At 51.9% G+C, this 20,754-nt stretch overlaps 6 protein-coding genes across 6 annotated transcripts; 4 read left to right on the top strand and 2 right to left on the bottom strand.

Annotated features, from left to right (window-relative positions):
• Nucleotides 1-139: 139 nt before the first annotated feature.
• On the bottom strand, nucleotides 140-680 carry Triagg1_7660 (uncharacterized protein; the record flags this gene model as incomplete). The annotated part of the gene is made up of 2 exons (XM_062902420.1): nucleotides 140-507; nucleotides 581-680. The coding sequence occupies 2 exons, from the start codon at nucleotides 678-680 to the stop codon at nucleotides 140-142; spliced, it is 468 nt and encodes a 155-aa protein (XP_062753485.1).
• Nucleotides 681-1,966: 1,286 nt separating this feature from the next.
• Nucleotides 1,967-6,191, top strand: Triagg1_7661 (uncharacterized protein; the record flags this gene model as incomplete). Its single annotated transcript, XM_062902421.1, has 6 exons — nucleotides 1,967-2,147; nucleotides 2,231-2,464; nucleotides 3,538-3,734; nucleotides 3,784-4,671; nucleotides 4,751-5,856; nucleotides 5,918-6,191. The coding sequence occupies 6 exons, from the start codon at nucleotides 1,967-1,969 to the stop codon at nucleotides 6,189-6,191; spliced, it is 2,880 nt and encodes a 959-aa protein (XP_062753486.1).
• A 711-nt stretch (nucleotides 6,192-6,902) lies between these two features.
• Triagg1_7662 (uncharacterized protein) lies at nucleotides 6,903-7,627 on the top strand (the record flags this gene model as incomplete). Its single annotated transcript, XM_062902422.1, has 2 exons — nucleotides 6,903-7,293; nucleotides 7,353-7,627. The coding sequence occupies 2 exons, from the start codon at nucleotides 6,903-6,905 to the stop codon at nucleotides 7,625-7,627; spliced, it is 666 nt and encodes a 221-aa protein (XP_062753487.1).
• A 4,809-nt stretch (nucleotides 7,628-12,436) lies between these two features.
• Nucleotides 12,437-14,818, top strand: Triagg1_7663 (transcriptional regulator family: Fungal Specific TF; the record flags this gene model as incomplete). Its single annotated transcript, XM_062902423.1, has 2 exons — nucleotides 12,437-12,789; nucleotides 13,033-14,818. 2 exons carry the CDS (start codon nucleotides 12,437-12,439, stop codon nucleotides 14,816-14,818), a joined length of 2,139 nt encoding a protein of 712 aa, XP_062753488.1.
• A 1,053-nt stretch (nucleotides 14,819-15,871) lies between these two features.
• On the top strand, nucleotides 15,872-17,747 carry Triagg1_7664 (uncharacterized protein; the record flags this gene model as incomplete). Its single annotated transcript, XM_062902424.1, has 3 exons — nucleotides 15,872-16,908; nucleotides 16,975-17,278; nucleotides 17,337-17,747. 3 exons carry the CDS (start codon nucleotides 15,872-15,874, stop codon nucleotides 17,745-17,747), a joined length of 1,752 nt encoding a protein of 583 aa, XP_062753489.1.
• A 136-nt stretch (nucleotides 17,748-17,883) lies between these two features.
• Triagg1_7665 (uncharacterized protein) lies at nucleotides 17,884-18,699 on the bottom strand (the record flags this gene model as incomplete). The annotated part of the gene is made up of 1 exon (XM_062902425.1): nucleotides 17,884-18,699. One exon carries the CDS (start codon nucleotides 18,697-18,699, stop codon nucleotides 17,884-17,886), a length of 816 nt encoding a protein of 271 aa, XP_062753490.1.
• Between the last annotated feature and the right edge of the window lie 2,055 nt (nucleotides 18,700-20,754).

Consider the following 20,754-nt stretch of genomic DNA (forward strand, 5'->3'; position numbering starts at 1 on the left):
ACTCGGTCTAACTCATTCAGCCAAACATGTGCAAGCCAGGGTGAGTCCGATAACGGGTATAATGACCACAGATGGGTGGCAATTCAATTGAGGAACATCTGTCCAGTTCGCCGTGCAACAGCAGCAATTCAGAGCTACACTACAGCTTTCCAGCATCCTTCAAAGCTTTTCCACCATCAACAAGTACGCACCAACCCTCAGAGCCCCGGCCTCCATCTCCGTAGACGACGGCTTCAAAAGTTCCATCAGCCAGGGCGAAATCCAGAACATCCTGGTCGAAAGTGCCGGGTTGCAGCCAGACTGCAGGAATGCCGACGCTCTTGGCTTCCTTGAGGACATTGATGGTGATGCCGGGGTGAGTGATGATGGAGACGGACGTTTCCGTCGGCTTCGGTAGTGACTTCACATCCGGTACCGTAGGATAATCCTCGTCATTCACCGTGACGGTCTTGGACGCTGGGTTGATGGGAATGACGGGCAGATCATGGCTCAAATACCAGGCATGAACTATAAAACATAACGACCGATTTAGCGAGCTGCTCTGATATCAAGGGCCATGAAGGAGGGACTTGTGTTGAACCTTTATGACCAAATTTGGCGGGGTTGGAGCTAGCTCCCACAACCGCAAACAGGGGAGATGAGAAGAAGCGCTTGGCCGTGGCCTCGGTGACTGCAGCCATCTTTCCTGTAGCTGTGCGATTTGTGCGAGGAGAGGTATTTACTTGTAAGTTAAATTCGTTCGAGAGGGATTGAGTCTTCTTTATGAGGATATTTCTAAGCGCCGGACCCGGCTAGCTGACGTGATTAATCGTAGGAAGTCCTCATCGGTTGATTGTCGGAACATGGTGAAGTTTATCAGGATGGCACTCCAAGGTAACATTTGACGGACGAATGGCATGGGCATAGATAACGACTGGTTGAGGCTGTCGTTATTTGTCATGGTCCAACAGGGTAGCGATTATCTAAGTCCTTTATGGCCGAAGTGAGGAGGTTGAGACGCCCCCGAGATGAAATAATATACTATAGGGTAGGCAGCCTCGGCACAGGGGCTGAACCTGCAAACGTAAACAGAGTTGGCGATAGGTCGTTACAGCACCCAGGTAGGGAGGTTAGGTATTGCTCATACGAAACACTCAGATGCGGGAACACATCCAGTAATGAGGCAGGCTATATGCTCTGTGCAATTATTACGACCCTGGTATTATTTACAGACACTCACAATCCTTGTTGTGATGCTCGCTCTTGTGTTGTGGGAATAAGCACTCTACGATAGGCAGTAAGACGGAGGTTGTTTGAAAACCCCGGTCCTCTTCTTCTCTTGGTAAACAGCGGCAAGCTAGACGGATCAAATGCATAATCAGAAACGTAGCGTTGTTATGGGGCGCAATGCACGGCATAAGCCATGGATGGCAGCAAATCATGCCGCCTAATTCTAATTATACAGACCGCCTCCCCGACAAGCCAAGCGATAGGTCGATTGGCTGCGATGCCGACTATTGACTCGTTGCCCCGTCAGGACCAGGCAAGGGGACCCAGTGGGGCATCAATGTCAGGAGACGCAGACCTCTTGTTGTCATTTTCAACTTTGCATCATTGTTTGAGTCTGAAAGACATCATTGACGACGTTGTTTGAACCGACCGAACTTTGCGACAGCGACACAGAACAGTCTGACAAAGCAGAAGCACCAAGACACCAATCACAATGGTGAGTTGCCCCAGCACCGCTCGATGTAAACAAAGCCGGCCCGAGTTCGTCTGGTGCTGGCGCCGCACATGATTCGCCAGCACCTGTTGCTTCCCGTTTTTGCGCGCAACTCGAAAGCCAAAATATCCCCAAAAACAAACTGCCTGCCCCCCCCGTTTCTCCCTGCGAAAGTACACAGTCGCATTCGAGAGACTTGCGCTTCAGCCCGGCATTTGCACATTTTGAGAAACGAAACGAAGAAAAAGGAAACCAAAAAAAAACATGGCTTCTAATCAGTTTGATTCCCAGGCCTCGACCAACTACAAGGAGGCTTTTGCCCTGTTCGACAAGCGCGGCAACGGTCGCTGTGCCGTCGACTCGCTGGGCGACCTGCTGCGAGCATGCGGCCAGAACCCCACGCTGGCCGAGATCCAGGAGCTGGAGAAGGGCCTTGGAGGCGAATGTAGGTTTCGCATATTCTCCCGTTATCGTTTTGTCGATGATGCGCCGCTGTGCTGACTCTTGCCCCCCCCCCCTCTGGTACAGTTGATTTCGAGACCTTCCAGCGCATCCTGAACCGACCCGGCGGATTCCGCGACCCTGGCGAGCCCGAAGAATACTGCCGTGGCTTCCAAGTGTTTGATAAGGACATGACGGGCTTTATCGGCGTCGGCCAGCTCAAGTACATCCTGACCAACCTGGGCGAGAAGATGACGGAGGAGGAGGTCGACGAGCTACTAAAGGCTGTGGACACCAGCTCTGGCCAGATCAACTACACCGGTACGATCTCACTGGCATGGCTTTTCTTTTGCCTGCATTTCTCTCCCTAATCACACCTAGCTTGCTGACCGCGCGCTTGTTTTCTACGCAGATCTTGTCCGAACTATCCTCGCCAACTAAGATTCCCCTTGGACGAAGAACCTAACCTAACCCCGGTGGCATCTAAGTGCATCTGCGAACGGGATGGCGTTGCTATGTGTTTGTTTTGATTATGGCAGTGAAATTGGGCACGCTTGGGATTGATGAAATTTTCTTTTGTACGGGATGGCCGTAGACTTTGTTTGCTACCAGTGGAATATGAACATGTGGTTGGTACTTGGAGTGCACAATGGAATGAGTCGGCCAAGCGTCTTTTGAATCTGAATATTTTACTCGATGTGAGAGTGACCACTATCTCGATACGTAGGCAGTAAAAGATGATTCCATATCTACTAACATACCTAGTAAGGTTTTAAAGACGTAGGTACTGTAACTGCTGTATCTTGGGACTTGGTTGTAAACCAACATTGTTATAGCCGTTAAATTGGCGTGTAATTTTCCGATTGCATGGCTGATTAACTTCCATGTCTCCAACCCCCCCCCTTTGCATGCGGAGCAACCCCGCGATGCGGTTGGGCTTAGCGGCTCACCACCTGCCGGATAGAGTCACTCCAAAGTGCAAATACCGGAGCTTAAGGTATTGGTATGTGGTGATGCTGCCCAAGCCGAATTCCATTGCCCGGGTCAGTAAATTGCATACCATAAATGGGTGGCAATAACATTACATACCTTAGTACTGCTTTAGTTTAATCGATCTGGCAATCCTCTCTTGTATAACTCCGGCGTGGTCGGCGCCGTTGAAGCTACTAAGTTGCCTTTAGCTTTAGCATCAATTTGCCTTGTGCAAAGTATAATACCTAGTAGCTACTATGAGAAGAGCCTATTGCCATGGGAGGCGAGAGGCTGCTGGAGCCAGCAGCCACTTACCGGCGCTACGTAAACAATACAATGCAATACAATACTACAGTACCTAGTAGTATACGAGTAATTCAATGCAATAATACAATCAACACAATGTAACGTTTTCCATCCAGACTTCCAATTCACACTGTTCAAGCCAAAGCCGCGTTCTGCCGCGTCAACTGTCTCGTCTCTGGGCATCAATCTACCTACCCCTCACCAGCACTCAATTTCCGCCCTTCTGGTAGGCCGATCCAACATCACGCTGTCATACGTCCTGCAGTCCGAGCGGGCCAATTTGGGTCAGAACCTCCGGCCAAGCTTGTACTTCGTACGTAGGACAGCCCTTCATCGAGCTGGAGCGACCTCGTGCCATAAAGCCCCTCCTTCTCCTCCTCTCCCTCCTCGTGCTCCTTCTCGCCGCAACCCTGGCTTCCCAACGAGCTCTTCTGCGCCTCAACTCTCTTGCGAGTCACGTACGGCTGCAAGGCATCGCCCGTCTTCCGTCATACCGTCGCTTCTTGACCACCGGCAGCATGGCTCCCGAGCAGTTTCGAAACCCGCCGCAGCAACCGCCGGTCTTTACGGCCACGGCCGAATCCATCCTGGCCGATGCGAAGAGGAGCGCTGACCAGAGCAAGAGTGTCTTGGATCAAATCGTTGCCAGCGTCACCCCCGAGACTGCCACCTTCGACAACACTCTCAAGCCCATTCTCATCGATGGCAACGATTCCACGGGCCCCCAGAACATCCTGACCTTTTATCAACATGTATCGACAAACGAGTCCCTCCGAGAAGCCTCCACCAAGGCGGAAGAGCTCTTGAACGATTTCTATATTGAAGCAAAGATGCGGGAGGATGTGTTCAAGCTGGTGGACGCCGCCTATGCCACTCGAGCGTCTCAGAACTTGGACAAGGAGTCGCTCCACATTCTGGAGAAGGAACGCCAAAAATACATCCGCAACGGCTTGCTTCTTCCACCCGGAGAGAAGAGAGACCGCTTCAAGGAGATCCAGAAGCGTCTTAGTCAACTCTGCATCCTGGGCAAGAAGAACCTCAACGAGGAAAAGGGTGGACTCTGGTTTACTCCCCAGGAGCTCGAGGGAGTGCCCAAGGATGATATTGACGTCGACACGCTCGAAAAAGGAACCGGCGAAAACGAAGGAAAAGTAAAGGTTACTTTTAAATACAACCACTTTACCCCCTTGAGCAAATATGCTATACATGAAGAAACCAGACGCAGATATATGATTGCGGATGCCAACAAGGTATGACACCAGCCCATCAGGGTTCTCTCTACATGACAAATCACCATATCTGACCCTCCGGCTGACGCGGTATATCTAGGCAAACAACAATGTCGAAATCTTCAAGGAGATTATGGTACTTCGAGATGAAGCTGCTCGACTTTTGGGCTACCCGAACCATGCAAGCGTCAAGATTGAGGAGAAGATGGCCAAGTCGCCGACCCGCGTCAACGAGTTTTTGGGCGACTTGAGAACTCGCTTAGCCCCTGGCGGTGAGAAGGAAGTCCAGAAACTCCTGGAATACAAGAAGCGAGACTATGAAGAGCGCGGCATCCCCTTTGACGGCAACTTTTATATGTGGGACGCTGGTTACTACACAAGAATCATGAAAGAAAAGGAGTACAGCGTAGATGAGGTCGCAATCTCACAGTATTACCCGGCAGAATCAACATTTGCTGGCATGCTGAAGATTTTTGAAGAAATCTTTGGCTTTGTCTTTGTTGAGCTCGGCCCGGAGGATCGAGCCCGACTGAGCCCCAGCGGAAAAGCTGAAGATATCTCCTGGCATGAAGACGTCATCATTTACAGCGTCTGGGACGAGGCAGCCAAGGGCGGCGAGTTCTGCGGCTACCTGTACCTTGATCTCTTCCCTAGAGACAACAAGTACGGCCATTATGCAAACTTTGGAATCGAGCCCGGCTTCCTTACCGTGGATGGAAAGAGAAGCTACCCGTCGACCTCCTTGGTGTGCAATTTCAGCAAGCCAACCGCGACCAAGCCATCGCTGCTCAAGCACCATGAAGTCGTTACCTTCTTCCACGAGCTTGGTCACGGCATCCATGATCTTGCTGGCCGATCTCGTTTCAGCTATACCCATGGCACTGCCACCGTGGCTGATTTCGTCGAAGCACCCTCTCAAATGCTTGAGAACTGGTGCTGGACACCAAGTGTGTTGAAATCGCTGTCGAAGCACTGGGAGACGGGAGAAGCCATCCCCGACGAGCTTGTAGAGAAGCTGGTTAAGACCAAGCATCTCAACTCTGCAATCGGCGCACTGTCTCAGCTCGTTATCGGTACTTTTGACATGACCGTTCACGGCCCCAAGTCTCAAGAAGAAGCCAAAAACATACACTATGGCAGGCTGTGGAACCAGCTCCGTCACGACATCTCGGGCATCAAGGGCCCGGAGGATGCCGGTGACACTCTGTATGACCTCCCCATTTCTCTATTCCACCCGATTGTGTCGCCCGTTACTAACATGTGCTAGGGAATGGGGCAACCGATATGCCACCATTGGTCACTTCATCGGCGGTTACGACGCCGGCTACTATGGCTACCTCTATTCTGAAGTCTTTTCGTTGGACATGTTCCATTCCTTCTTCAAGAAGAACCCGATGGACGGCAAAGAAGGCCGACGATACCGCCACACTGTGCTGGAACGCGGCGGCAGCATCGAAGAGATGGAGTTTTTGAAGGAGTTTTTGGGCAGAGAGCCTAGCACCGAGGCGTTTTACGAAGAGTTGGGCATTTCGGCCAAGTAAGTGTTGGCACCAATATAGTTTAGCAGTTGGTGCTCGAATGATGCCATTGCAAAAAGAGACCATGACAGACACATACATCAACAACGCAAGGGGAAACAAATATGTATCATTCTACATATATACCTAGAATAGATAACTTTACCAACTCGCTTGATTGACTGACTTTGATTGCCGTGAGCTCGGCTGGAAAGAGTGCCAAAAAGGCAAAAAGCTGCGACCTGTGTGGATCGAACACACGACCTTCAGATGTCAATTGAGTTGACTGGAGTTGGAAACTTCAGTCTGACGCTCTCCCAGCTGAGCTAAGGTCGCAATCCATTGGTTGGAATAGCAGCGGGATTTTTCGCATTATACAGGCTGTAACTATGACTGTGCTTGTGGGAAGATGGCTTGGCTTGGATCGTGGGGGTCGAAAGAGTGGAGATCTGGGTAGAGGCGTCTTTTGGTGGGGCAGATGCAGCTCTGCCAATCAGGTGGATCATGAGTACGTATCTTTTTTTAGTTGATTGGATGATGAAGTTTCCACATGTTGGAGACAGCGTGGGTGGGCATGCTGAGTCCAAGTTGTGATGTTTAGTTGTGTTCTGTGTGTACGATATTTTGTTTACGAAGACGGCGAGTTGATGAGTGTTGAAATGAAATCAATGAAGGACTTGATGAAAGCATTGATGACATAGATGCGCCGAGAAAGGAGAAAAAACTACAAACACAATGTCACTTATACTCTGCACGCCGTCCGAGGCCGATGTCTCGGCGGTATCGACGGTGCACCTGCGGGCCATGGACGAGAACCTCCTTACGCACGCGCAGTTCCCGAGCCCGGAGGGTTTGCGGTTTTTTCACGGCTGGTTGGAGAGGAACACTCTGGAGCATATGAGGGACGGGGACAAGGGGGTGTTGGTTGCCAAGGATGGGGAGACGGGAGAGGTGGTGAGTTTTGTCAAGTGGCTTGTTCATAGGCCTGGCGAAGGGGGACGGAAAGAGGAGCAGGTTGAAGAGGAGGAGTGGCCGGATGTTGCGAGGGCGGAGTATTTGGATCCGTATGCGGTGTTGACGGAGAGGGTGAGGGCGAGGGCTGTTGGAAGGGAGGCGGCGTATTATCGTGAGTTTTGTCTTTTGTCTTTGGATTTGATCGGCTGCTAACGATGAGTGTTGTCATAGATCCGACGTATCTTTGCACGGATCCTCGCTGGGCTGGACGCGGAGCTGCGTCGTTGCTTTTGCGCAAGGTTCAGGAATTCGCTGCGGCAGAGGGACTCCCTCTTGTGCTGGAGGCTACGATGAATGCGGTGACGTTTTACCAAAAAATGGGCTTTGAAATTAGAGATGGGCTGTCGATGATGTTGCCGCCTCGGGGGTCGAGTGAGCCTACGGAATTCTATGAAGAAAAGTGCATGGTGTGGATGCCGCCGAAGGACGTGGCGGCAGCGTCGTGAATTCAAGATTTAATGTACAAGGTTATGAAGGAGAAATAGAGGTGTTGATAGATGTGACGGTCTGCATATAGAGATAAAAGATTTTCATCTTGCGGCTCGATACATGTCTTGATAATCCCGTGATAGAAACACCTATCAAAACTGCACAGCATCGCACGAATTGCACCATGGGCGGAAATCCCCACATGCACGTGGCATATAGCCTGATTTGGGGGAACTTGTCTACACACGTATCGATCTTCTCCACGGGGTGGAATTGGCATGTTCAGCTGAAAAGATTGGCCACCAACGTCTACTTGTAACACTGAGTCGTGGCCTCGCTGCCACAGATGGGATGGCGGGAACAGTTCGAGGGAAACGGAGAATAACGATTCCGGGGCTCGGGATAATTCGAAACGACCGAGTTTATTTCACGTCAAACGTGCGGTCAGGAAATCAGCAGACGAGCGAGATCTCGTTACGTAGTATCATCTCATCATAGCTGCGGGCCTTGCTTTCCCAGCATCGCGTGAGGGAGGAGGGGGGACAAAAAGAGATGCATGCCGATGCGGGAGCAAAGAGCCAAGATGTACTTTTGTCCGGACTGAAAACCGTCATGTCTTGATCGAGCCAGATTCTCGTGCAGATGACGTCTACTGAGTCACTTGGACAAAACGTTCTTCGACGGCCCCTCGGTTTTGGAGCCTGAGCTTTTTTCGGGGCTGCGGGCGATCCAACGCTGCGCGGGAGGGAACTTTGGCGAAAATGTACGAGCAGGTATGAGACAAGAAACGGGCCGTTGCTACGTTGACTAAAAAAAGGGGGGGCAGTTCGCGGAGACGACCGAAGAACGGACCACGGAGAAAATAGTATGGAAATAACGGTAAAAAGTTGGCGCGCGCGCGCGGTTCATTTCCATTGTGTTACGTGTTCTCTGAGAACATTACATTACGAGTACTCGATGCGAGAAGGAAAAAACTGACGGTTGGCGCGGTCGTTTTGGGGGAATATGGAATACCCCAGAGCCAAAAAGGCCGCAAAACGGGGAGTTTCGTTCGATTGTGTGTGGGGGGCACGTGTATTTCACGGGCAGGGGGTGGTTTGGGGCGATGAGCCGAGCTATTTTCGTTGTTTGTTTGGTTCCCGGCCTTGCTTGTCGTTTTGCATGAAAGTGATGAGGAACAAAAGGGTGAACAGGGGGGGTTTCTCGTCTGATGAAGACAGATAACTACGGCTGTAGGAGTATAATCGTATTTGTCACTTAATTCTCTCAAATTGCAACCTCCGGAGCTCGGCTAACGTGCCTTGGCGTCCTTGTGCCTGTACCGCCAACGGCACGAGACGTGTTGCCAGAACCACCCAATGAGGCTGAATCAAGATGGAGTGGCATATGCCGACATATCTGAATGGAGTGGTTGGTGACATGCCACCTGAGATGGCACCGGGGGGGTGGCTGAGCGTAGGCGTTGGCCATTACGTGAGAGGTATTCGAGGCCTGGTCGCAGGAGGGCTTTTCCATTTGGTAATAGTACGAGCTTTACGGAGTCGTAGCAGCTTGTGTTTTTTGGGCCTCTTTTTGCTAGCGGAACTGATGCAGTGTTGCTTATGTTCTTGTTCTTATTGGGCGGGCTGATGTGATTTACTTACAACTACCGCCCACGCATTGGCCCGATTCGGCACACGAGATCGGCTGGCAGCACCGGCAACTTGGACGAGGCTTCACGGTGTTTGAAGTCCAGGTACATTGTAACCATTACCAGCATAGGTAGTGCCCGAAGCCGGTGACAGCGCGAAAACGCATCTTGCTTGACTCATCAAAAATCCGATCTCCAGTTTGGTGGAGAGAGAAGAACATCCAGCATCCATCCCAAGGGGGTAGAGATGCACGGCCGGCGGTGACGTACATGCGACACGGAAATATTGTTGCTAGCGCTCTCTTGGGCCGGGCTTGCTCGTGCTTCGCGTTTGTACCTTGTACAAGGGGGGCCAAGCATGCCAAGCGCAGCTTTATCTCGAGCGGTTATTAATTTTGATCCGTCACAGATAAGACAAGGTTGCAAGGCCCGATTGACTAGCAGGAAACGGCGTCGGTATCGCATACCTGCGCCCGTCCCCACTTGCGACGACAGATGGGTGCATGCATGCATTGGACTGGACCCTTGATTTAGGTACTTGGGTGAGGTGACTTGGGTAATTGGAAGCCATCAAGACGTTTTGGAGCTGTGCTTGTGCTTGTGCTTGTGCTTGTGGCAGCACTCTTAACTCGTACACGGTACCAATCACAAGCAGAGCAGATTAACTGGTGTTGCATTGCATCTCATCTCACGGTATTACGAGTACGGATGCTGCAGTCTTGGTTTTGATTCATCAGTGGCACTCTCGGACGGGCTCTCGTGAATTTACTCTGGTAAGCGTACACACGCGCGGATGGGCCCATCTCCGTTATTATGCTAGGCAGGCATACCTAGGGATAATACTCCGTGCAAGCAAGCACTAGGCTCTCGGGGAGAAAGACAAGAAGCTCAGGACCTGAAACCAGGCGTTCGGAAACAGGCATCAAAAGCCACCGAGACGCTTTTGTGGGCCTCAGGCACGTCGATGTATGTACGAGTCGGATGCTGCGAGAGAAAGGGGGATTGCTATATACTATTCTCTGTCTCTGATACAAAAATAGACATGGGCCTGCTTCAGTGCATAAGGTAGGAAACGTCAGGATCAGACAATTTGTTGTTTTCTTAATCATGCCAAGCATTGAGGATGCTGCCGTGCCACCGGGATTCCTGTAAAGCCTTTTGCGTACGTACAATTTTTCTTCTTCGACGTCGTACTTTGTAATCGTGCATCCTCGTACATAAGTCTGGAAGGCATCGCATCCATCCCACTCAGCGACGGATCCATGCGAATCTAGCCTCAGCACTTGCTAGCTCAGCACTTGTACAGAGTACGTGGGCGGCCAAGGTAAGACGTTGAGTAATAGTGACCCGCCAGCAGCGCGATTAGCGAACGACATGCTAGGTAGTTATACTGCGTACTTGGACGAGCATCCATCGAAGCCAGCCATTGCATTACAAGTACATTGCATTGCATTGAATTGGCTGCTGGTTGCAGTCTTGTCTTACTCGTACTCGGCCGGCCGCATCCTCATCAACTCGTCGGTCAACCAAGACCAGCAAACAAGTTGAGCCAGCATCATTCTTACGTTTGGACAGCTGCCTGACTCTTAGCCACGGACGGTCGGTGGCGGCGCCCTTTATTGAACGAGAAAAAAACAGCCCCCCCCCTTTGCCTAATTCGCACTTCCGGACCTCAAGATCGCCAAGCAAACGCCATTTTTACAAACCGCCGCGGCTGGGTTGGCTCAAGCCGAGTCCTCGTTCTCTCGCTAGCATCGGCGAGGGACCGGCCTAAAAGCGTCCCATCGCTTGTGTGACAATCCATCCACACTGGACTGGGTCCGTTCCGGTAAAAAGGGTAGCCCTGGTCTGGGGAAGCACATGTCATTTGTCTATCCTCATCTTTTACGTCCTTCTTCTCGCTCATTCTCACCTTCTCTCACCCTCTCAACCTATCTTTTTCCCTCAAGCTGGGCATCGGTCATTTTCGGAAGCAAAGAGACACGACAAGGAAGACGAAAAAAGCGAGCTGCGGCGTGGCCCATTCAGCCTCTTAGATCTCGCTCCTTCTCCCGGCCTGTCCCTTCAGCTGCTGCTCTTGGCCCATCTATCATCTGTCATATCCTTCGCACATAGTTCAGGCATCTGCTGATACCACCGCCACGTTTTTACGTATCTTCACCGGCCCAAACTTTGGCCCGATGCTCTCCTTCAGATCCTAACTGTACCGGCTGGATGAAGTCGATCTAGAAAGAAGACCAAAAAAAGAAAAGAAAAAAAAAAAAACGTCTGCGAGGTGGTGCTTTCTCCAGCTTTATATTCGGCACCCCCCCGGTTCAAATGACGCCGATAACCAAAGCCTATCTCATCCTGGCCACCATCATCACCTGAACTGGAATTGGAAGATCCCCAAACGCGTATCTCTGTCATCTGTTTACTTCTTGTTCCCCCAATCCCATCCTGCTGCTTCGAAAAAAAGGCCGTCCTTGGCGGGTACCAGCGACCGGGTCGTCGACCAGTCTTGCTCGTGCTCCTTATCTGCTTGGGACTAAACAAGTAGCGCCACGCCCTTTTTCAGCAACCTTATCACGGACACCCACAAAAAAGCAACAAGGGCCGATCTCCTACTTGTACAGTTGACCAACCGTTGCTTTGGCTTTTGTCGTGTCGTTCCCCTTATCTCTCCGCCGTTCCCGTTATCGGGCGACCCGAGAGAAGGCTCGTCCGTTCCGTTGCTCAAATCCAGTCCAGTCCAGTCCAGCATTGGACGCAAGCCTCAGCCTTTGCGTCATACCCGGGTTGCCAGTGCGTGGGGAGCCTCTTTGGTCCAGCCTTGGGGCAGCGAATAGCATCACTTTTGCATCTCCGGGGGGTTCTCTTGTCACGCAGCCTCCCGCAAGCTTCTTTTCCCTTATCCCCCGCTTCCCCCAGTCAGTACATACGGCTATTATCTATCTATCCATCTTGAAGATTACGGAGTTTCCAGTACCTACTCGTACTACTAGCAGCAAGCCCTTGGAGAGGCGTTCCGTATCTGCTCTTCACTTATCTCCAAGTTTGAACTTACCTACACGCAGCACCTAATACATACCTGCTACGGAGTATCTACAGTAGATACTCGTACATTTGATACCCTAGTAGTATCTATCGCTAATCCATCATACCCGCACATACTACTTGACACTTCCCGTCTTCATCCTAACTGGCCAAGCCAAACATGGCCCATGACGCTCCTATCCAGCGCACGGCGCCAATCGCCATCGCTCCCAAACCTCCTCGGCCGGAGCCACTCCCACTCCCACGCCGCCAGAACAGCTCCCACAGGTTCGAGATAGGCCCCGCGAGCTTGCATGGCAGGGGCTCCATCGACTCCGGCTCATTTCATGGGGCTGCCGCTCCCCCGTGTCAGGCCTGTCGCTTCTCTGGCACCAGGTGTACCGTGGCCGAGGATGACGATGGCTGCATGCCCTGTCAGCTCAACGGCACCGAATGCTCGCTAGTGTCGCCGAGCCCTCAGACCCGTAAGAGGAAGCTTAACGGGGATTCTGCCGATGAAAGCGTCAAGAGAGGGTCAGTATCAGTCATTGCTCTTGTGCCTCTTTGCCTTGCTTTACCTTGCCTTGCTTGGCCTTGCCTTTGCCTGGGCCTCGCTTTTGATTTGCTTCTCCTTCTCTCTCTTCCATCCCCCGTGCCGAATTGCCTCGCTTCGACTACTCGTTCCGCCACATGATCCCGCCCTGTCCTGTCTTGTCCCTCACAGCCAAAAGAACGTCCCACGTTGCATAACAATCTGACACATGATTGGTTTTCTAGCTCCCCCGGTATCCCCAGCCGCAGAAACCACAACTCGAGCCTCTCCAGCACCGCAGCCAGCAGCTCATTCTTGGAAGACATGGCCAATGTCGGCGGCCCCACCATGCTCAAGCGGACGCTAGGTCTCCAGGAAGACCGGTACAGCCAGTATATCGGCCCCACGACAGATTTCGAGCCCTCTCTCATCAACCTCTCTCCCTTTGACACGCATGACGAGAGCCTCCTTGCCCGCGGCACCCTCCGCAAGGTCAGCGACTCAGACACCTTCCTCATGCTGCCGGACCACAGCACGCCCGGCTACGACCATGTAATCGAGGATCTGGACGCCATCGAGGCCATCGTGGCCCCCCATGGCCGCACGCTCATCGACCTGTATTTCCGAGTCGTCCACCCCGGAATGCCCATCATCCAGAAGACCGTCTTCATGGAAAAGTATGAACGATCCTATCGCGAGTTCTCACCACCCATCCTCGCCGCCGTCTATATCCTCGCCATCAACTGGTGGGATCACCACGACGAACTGTCCAAGCTTCCCCGCCCCGACGTGCGTGAATTAGAAAGGCTCGTCCGCACCACCCTCGAAGATGCCATGTACCGACCGAAACTGTCGACAGTCCAAGCCGGTCTGCTTCTGTCTCAGCGACCCGAGGGCGATCAGTGGGCTCCGACTGCGCAGTTGGTCGCCATTGCTCAAGAGCTTGGCCTCCACCTGGACTGCTCGGGATGGAAAATCCCACCGTGGGAAAAGGGGCTGCGAAGGCGCCTGGCTTGGGCCCTGTACATGCAAGATAAATGGGGTGCTCTCGTCCACGGGAGGCCCTCTCATATTTTCCCTTCGAACTGGGCCGTCCGGCCGTTGCGTGCCAACGACTTTCCCGATGTCGAATGGGATGAGAACGACCAGGAGGAGCGCCAGGACATAGAAAAGGGCCGCCTTGTCTTTACACGGTTCGTGCAGTTGTCCGAGATTCTTTCCGTGATCCTCGACACCTTTTATACTCTGCAAGCCATGCAGACCGTCTCCAACGCGGGCTCCGGAGGAACACAGCTGGTCCTTTCATTAGCGAAACCTATCCAGCTTAGGCTCAAAGAGTGGTATAGCGGGCTGCCCACCAATATTCGGCTGGATTCGTACTCAGCAAGCAAAATGTCGTCGAGGCTGTCGTGTATTGGTTATCTTCATTTGGGATACTTTGCAACCGAAATCACCCTCCATAGACGCATCATTCGGTCGCTGGCATCCAACACATCGTCGGTCGACTCCTACGTGCAGCACATCTGCCGCAGTGCCGCCAAGGCTCGCCTGATTTCCGCCATGGATTTTGTCAACCGACTGATGTCGAATCACATTCAGTCGTTTTGGTATTTCGCCTCGAAAACCAACTTTGCCCTCATCGGAACGTTCGGATCTTTGCTGTGGGCGACATCGCCCGGCCGTGAAGAGGCGGAGTGGTATAGGCGTCGACTCGGTGAATATCGCTGGACGTTGTCGGTCAGTTGCAAGCCGGGCCAGAGCAAGGGGTTGACGGAATTTGCCATGACCATGTTGGATATTTCCACCGGCCTTTTGAAGCAACTTCCGGAAAAGCCATCCATGAGTCGCACCGGCAGCATGGCAGACTTCTCTGCCATGTCTATGCCCAGTTCCTATTCTGGCGGAGTCAACATCTTGGGCAGCTTCAGCAACTTGCCCAGCACAGACGTCAGTAACGCCCAGAGCCCTCTTAGTGAATCAGAGAGCAGCGACGAGGGCATGGGAGATGACGATTATGCAACGCCGATGTAAAGAAGGCGGAAGAGGTGTTGCGCCAAGTTTGCATATATCTTCGAATTCCCTGCGTTCTTTGCTCTCTCTATTTGTTGTTTTCTTTTCCCTTTCTATTTCTTCGGCTTGGAATATGCGATTTGGAAACGAGTGAATGATTTTTTGGCATCAGTCGTGTGTGGGCACTTCTGGTATTAGTGTTGCATTTCCTCCCCACACTGACGCGATAGAGGAGTTTGATGACTTTACGTTCGATGGTTCTCTTCTTCTTACCAACCCCGTTTTATACTTTGCATTTTTCTTCTTCTTCTCGTATTCTTTCGTTTTCCTCGCAAGTTTATTTCGGCATAATGTCATGGGCGGAGGCCAGTAGAGGAGATACCCGCTCGGAGGCCAGCGGGGATCCGAACGTGTTTACACAAGGCGTTTTAAGGCAAGGTGATGGAATGGATTTTGCAAAGCTAGGACGAAGCAATCTGATGGACGAGGTAGCTGGGTGATTGATAGTCTAACGATGGCATATTTTTCTTTCAATTTTATGCGAATATGGCGTGCTCACCTGTTTGGAAGATGACGTGACATTTGTGCTATTGACCCCCAATCTGATGTGCTTTCTACTTGACATGCTGGAAAATGATTATTCAGAGCATTGGGATCATTTTATAACCGGGCAATAAGGCAGAGGTATAATTAAGCTCAAACTTAGCACTTGCTTCTATATATCTCCGAGATCTCTCGTGGGTTGCCCTGGTGCTTATAGCGGAGCTGCTCCATGTCCCAAACAGGTAGGGCAACGTTTGCGCCACAGTTGCATGCGTGCTGTCAAGTCATTCGATGTGCACCGCCACAGCGCCAAGCACCTCCTTGTTCTCAAGATGTTTTGCATGAGGCAGGTGGGATCAATTGAAACGTAAACCTTTGTTGCGCCGCTCAGTATTATTCGATTATTCTTCAGATGCAGGTCGTCTGAAGCCGGGTTGCTTGGCATATTTTCGTCTTTTTCTTTCGTTTCTCATTCTTTATTCTTACTACCTGTTCGTTACCGAGCTTCTGTTTCTCTATATCTGGCCAAACATGGCGCGCCAAAAGAAAGCAACTCGGGACAATGCCGCGGACACATCCATGGGATTTACGCCGGAGAGGTTTGAGCGGGAGCTGAAGGATCTGGCATCTAAGGCCAAGAATGACACGTGGAGCAACCGCGTGCTTGGCCAGGTGGTGCTCTACGTCAAGACGCTGGTGCTGCTGACCTTGCTGGGCGTGTACTCGAATGCATCGCAGCTTGCGCTGTCGCCCGTCTATGGCTCCGTGCCGGCGGCGGCATGGCATTCCAAGGCATTGATGGCTGGCTGCTTCGTTGGTTGGGCGGGTAACCTGGCGTTTCGCCAGGTGCTCCCCATATCGACGGAGCAGCTTCTTCCGTTGGTGGCGCTTTATGTGCCTGTGATGCAGTGCTTCTTGTATCGATTTAGCCAGACTCTGGGGCCCAATTATGGACCTCTCGTTACTGAGGGAGTCACTTTGGTCCCGATGGCGATTCTAACGGCTGCTTCTGTTGCGGACAACCTGGAGGGTGTGGATCTGAGCTCGATGCCCAAGGTCCTGGGGGAAGCTGTCCCTGGTGTTGGATCTTGGGGAACGTTCAAGCTAGTGGAGCATGTTGCTGAGAAACTCCTGCAAAAGCACGTTGGGACAATGTTTTGGTATACGAGGATGGGCTTGGAGATGCTGCTGGCTGGATCGTATACGGTGTTTGCACCCTCCAAGTATCTGGCCCTTGCAATACCGGCATTGGTGCATACGGCCATGTTCAATCCTCACGTGGATACACCAACTGCAATGGCGTTGTTGAATACCACCATGTTGGCTGATAACTGGATGATTTTGGACAGGCGGGAGTCTGTTACAGGATATATATCGGTGGTTGAGCAGACGCGGAGCAAGATGCGAGTCTTGCGAGCTGATCATAGCCTTCTGGGAGGCGATTGGGCGGACTGGCGTGGCAATCAAGTAACGGAGCCCATCTACGCCATTTTTGTTATGCTAGAAGCAGTGCGTCTAGTTGAGAGAGAGGTGCCGGTTGCGGATGCTGAGGCTCAGGCCCTGGTCATGTAAGTGTCGCTTCATCTGTCTCATGGCTACAAGGTTCACTCACTAAGACTTGTATTCATTGCTAGTGGTATGGGCATTGGTACTGCGCCGTCTGCACTCGTGTCTCATGGAATTGAGACCACCGTTGTGGAGATTGACCCTGTTGTCTACGAATTCGCTCAAAAGTATTTCCAGCTCAGAGAGAATCACCCGGCGGTTATCGAAGACGCGGTCAAGTACACCAACAGGGTCGCCAACGAAACCGGGGATGTCTATGACTATATTCTTCATGATGTCTTTACGGGAGGTGTAGAGCCTGTTGATTTATTCACATTTGAATTCTTCCAGAACCTCTACACTCTGCTGAAGCCCGATGGAGTTATTGCTATTGTGCGTATCTTTTGCTGGACCCTTTTCGAACACATGAGTTGGCTAATCTAGAGAATAGAACTATGCAGGCGATCTAAGGTCGCCAACTCCCAAGGCCATCGTGCGGACCATACTGCAAAACTTTCCAACCTGTCGTATATTTCGGGAGAATCTACCTGACGACAAAGCTATTGCTGAGACGGGTTCGGACTTTACCAACATGGTCATCTTTTGTCGCAAAGCCACAGGGGCACTGACGTTCCGTGGCCCGGTGAAAGAAGACTACCTTAACAGTCCTTCCAGGCAGAACTTCTTGACACCTCGAAATGAAGTTTTACCCGGAGATGTGTTCTCCAATGGCAAAGACGAAGAGGGCTTCCTGTTCAGAAACGGGACAGACAAGGTCAAGGAAGGACAGTATGCCAACGCAGCTGGCCACTGGGCGGTCATGAGGAGCAGCCTTCCGGCTGCCTTTTGGGAAAGGTGGTAGATATGAGTTTCATCTTTGAATATTTCGCTGTATACGTTTGTTCTCCTTGTATCTCTGTTAAGATTCCCCATCTTGCATACTCAATACCTCGCATGTAATATAGACATAGAAAGCAAACTCCGAGCCCGTTTTTGATCTATTTCTTGATAGCCGAAAGAACATACTCCTTATTCTCATTGTTATAGTCCTTGATGAAATCAGTTACGTTGGCCGGAACATCGACCTTGTTATAAGTTGTCGACACCGGCTCTCCCAGGCTGGAGAAGACTGGCACCACGCCCGTCCAGACGGAATTCTGGGCCTCCTCGTTCTGCAGGTCGTGCTTGTCGTCGGAGACGCCGCCGTCGCGGAACTTTGCGCTGCCGGAGGCGATCCTGACCTTGAGGATGCTGGTGCTCTGCATCTCGGCCTTTGTGGGGGGCTGGCGGGAGGACTTCCAGCGGTCGGGGACGACGCCGTTTGTGATGAGCTCCATGGCGTACGTCTTTTCGGCGTCGTCGTCGACGAGGGTGGCGTGGCCGAAGAGGACGACGGAGCGGTAGTTGTAGGAGTGGTTGAAGGCGGAGGTGGCGAGGATGAGGGCATCGACGTGGGAGGCGGCGACGCAGACGGGGAGGCCTTGCTGCTGCTGCTCATCACCCTCGAGTTTGTCCTTGTCCTGGTCCTTGTTGGTGGCGCGGGCGATATTCATCATGCGGGAGGAGACGTAGCCGTGGAGGTAGAGGTCCAGGGGGTCTCCGAGGTCAGCGCTGGGGCGGTCGAAGGAGCCCATGTGGCCGATCATGGGGAGGATGACGGGGAAGGGGGAGTCTGGGGGGTTGAAGGAGACGTCGAGGAGCTGGGAGGAGTTGATGAGGGAGTGGATGGTCTCGAGGGCGTAGATTGCGCGCTCGTTGTGGCGGCGGACGGTGTTGTCCTTTGTTTTGGGGTATTCTAGCGTGTGGCGGCCCATGGTTGGTGATGTGTGATGTGTGTTGTTTGTTTGTGTAAGTCGGTGTTGTGAAGACGAGGCTGTCTATCTGTGGTACTGGCTGATGACTTATGAGAACGAGGGGGCAGACACTATGGTAGCTGGGCGGGCTTATATATTAAACAAACAAGGTACTATCTTTGATATCACGACGAGTGAGTCAAGTAGAGAAACAAAGCAAGCGTGACTCTTCGGCGAGGAGCATCAGGATTCACGATGTGAACCTTATTGCCCTAAAGCGGCAATGTGGGCTCTCCGCGTAGACGCAAGGCGAATGCAAAAGCCGCCTCCGGGGCCGGAATCTGTCTGATTACTTACTGGAAGATGTCAATTGGTTGGCGTTTCTTCGATCGGGTAGCGGCGGGAGGGCTTCTTCTATCTTGCTTTAGTTGGGTATGCACGTCTAGATGCGATGTGGGCGGAATTGCCCTTTTGAAGGGAAGTGTGGGGAGGGGAGTAGTGGTTTGAAAGCAACTAAGAGGAATATGAAATGTATACTAGGTAGATGTATAAGATGATGTAGGGAATGTTACATGCGGGTTGAGGCACTCTTGCATCTTTGCATTGGGGAGGAGGAGAGAGGCGACCGGGCCGGCGTGGGGTACAACTTGGAGATGACCGGCCCGGCCTGAGTTGGATTGGTTGACGACGGGAGTTTATCTGCATGCATGGAATAGTGTTGATTTTGGTCTAAGTGAACATGATTTGTGGCGGGTAAAAGATTAGACGAGACTTGGTTGTGCAACACTAATGGCGTTCTTGTCATCTGGTGTTGTGTTTGTTTTTAGCTAATAATTGGAGAACGTACTACTGCTGAGAGGAGTTAGAGGATTCGTTAATCAGATGTCTGCTTTAGGGGCGTTGCTTGTTGTCGGGCATTAGTGAGGAGGAGGCGGTGGTGGATTGACTGAAGGGATCGAGATTGGATGTGAGTCTGGACTTTTGTATGATGGGTGATGAAAATGTAATTTGGATAGGTTTGGATTGGTACTATGATGAAGCGGCTGATTGTTGAGATGATTGCCATGGTGTTTAAGATATCCAGATCTATAATCACTGGTTACATGTATGTTAAGTGCATCGATCAATGGTGAGGTTTGAGGTTTGTCCATTCACTTTGAGATGGTAGGTACCTGTTATTTGGCATCATTGCATGTAAGTACATCTTACGACGAAAATATACTGTAATCCTCGAAAGCTGTGTCGGGTTGATGCCAGACCGCCCACTCGCCACTTTTGCACACCGACGCAAAGGACTCATGCAAAGTGCAGATCCAAGGCGCAAAGCCGCAGCCTCGGGACGGACATCCGAATTCTTTAACCAAACAAACAACCTTGAACCCAAATGTAACTCGAGTTCCCAGCCGTTTGCTGCCTGTGGCGGTGCTGCCGTATAAGCCCTGTGGCTGCTCGCCTCTACAACTGCTGTTTACAGGGGGCTGACCCCTAGTTGCAAAAACCTTCCAGGTTCATTGATATTCCCAGTTCTCCCCCGTCTTCCGGCCTTTGCCATTCATTTCCTAGCCGAGCGGCGCATTATGTGCTTAATCTCGTGTTATCTAAGCCAGGTCCGGACTGCGCTGCAGATCTCCGTGCATTGAGATCTAATCTTTGCCGCTCCACCGCCGCTGCTGGAAAGCGCCTCCATCGTGGCGCCTCTGCATCAACAGCGTCAATCGAAACACCAGATGGCAGACTCCAGAACATCAAGACAAAAAAGAAGAAGAAATGCGACAAACCCTCTTCTTCGTCGCCCTCGCTTCGGGGGCCCATCATGTGCCAGCAGCCGCTTGCCTGCCCCGTCGTTTCGTTTTGCCCGCTAGAACAAGGCCTGCGTCTCGTAACATCGTGACCCCATGCGCGTCTCCCGACGTTGGAGGTTTCAAGTGAAACAGCACCACCCCCGGAGACTCCTCGTCTTAGCCCAATCCAGCTTCTGCGTCTTCTGAGTCCGACTGCTGCCGTGTGCCAAGTTTGATGTTTGCAGTTCTTGGCAGCTCAAGTGAGAAGGGAGAAAATTGGCCTGTACGAGCACGG

This window comes from Trichoderma aggressivum (assembly GCF_033847375.1).
Source record: "Trichoderma aggressivum f. europaeum strain CBS 100526 chromosome Unknown scaffold_034, whole genome shotgun sequence".
Taxonomy (NCBI): Eukaryota; Fungi; Ascomycota; class Sordariomycetes; order Hypocreales; family Hypocreaceae; genus Trichoderma; species Trichoderma aggressivum.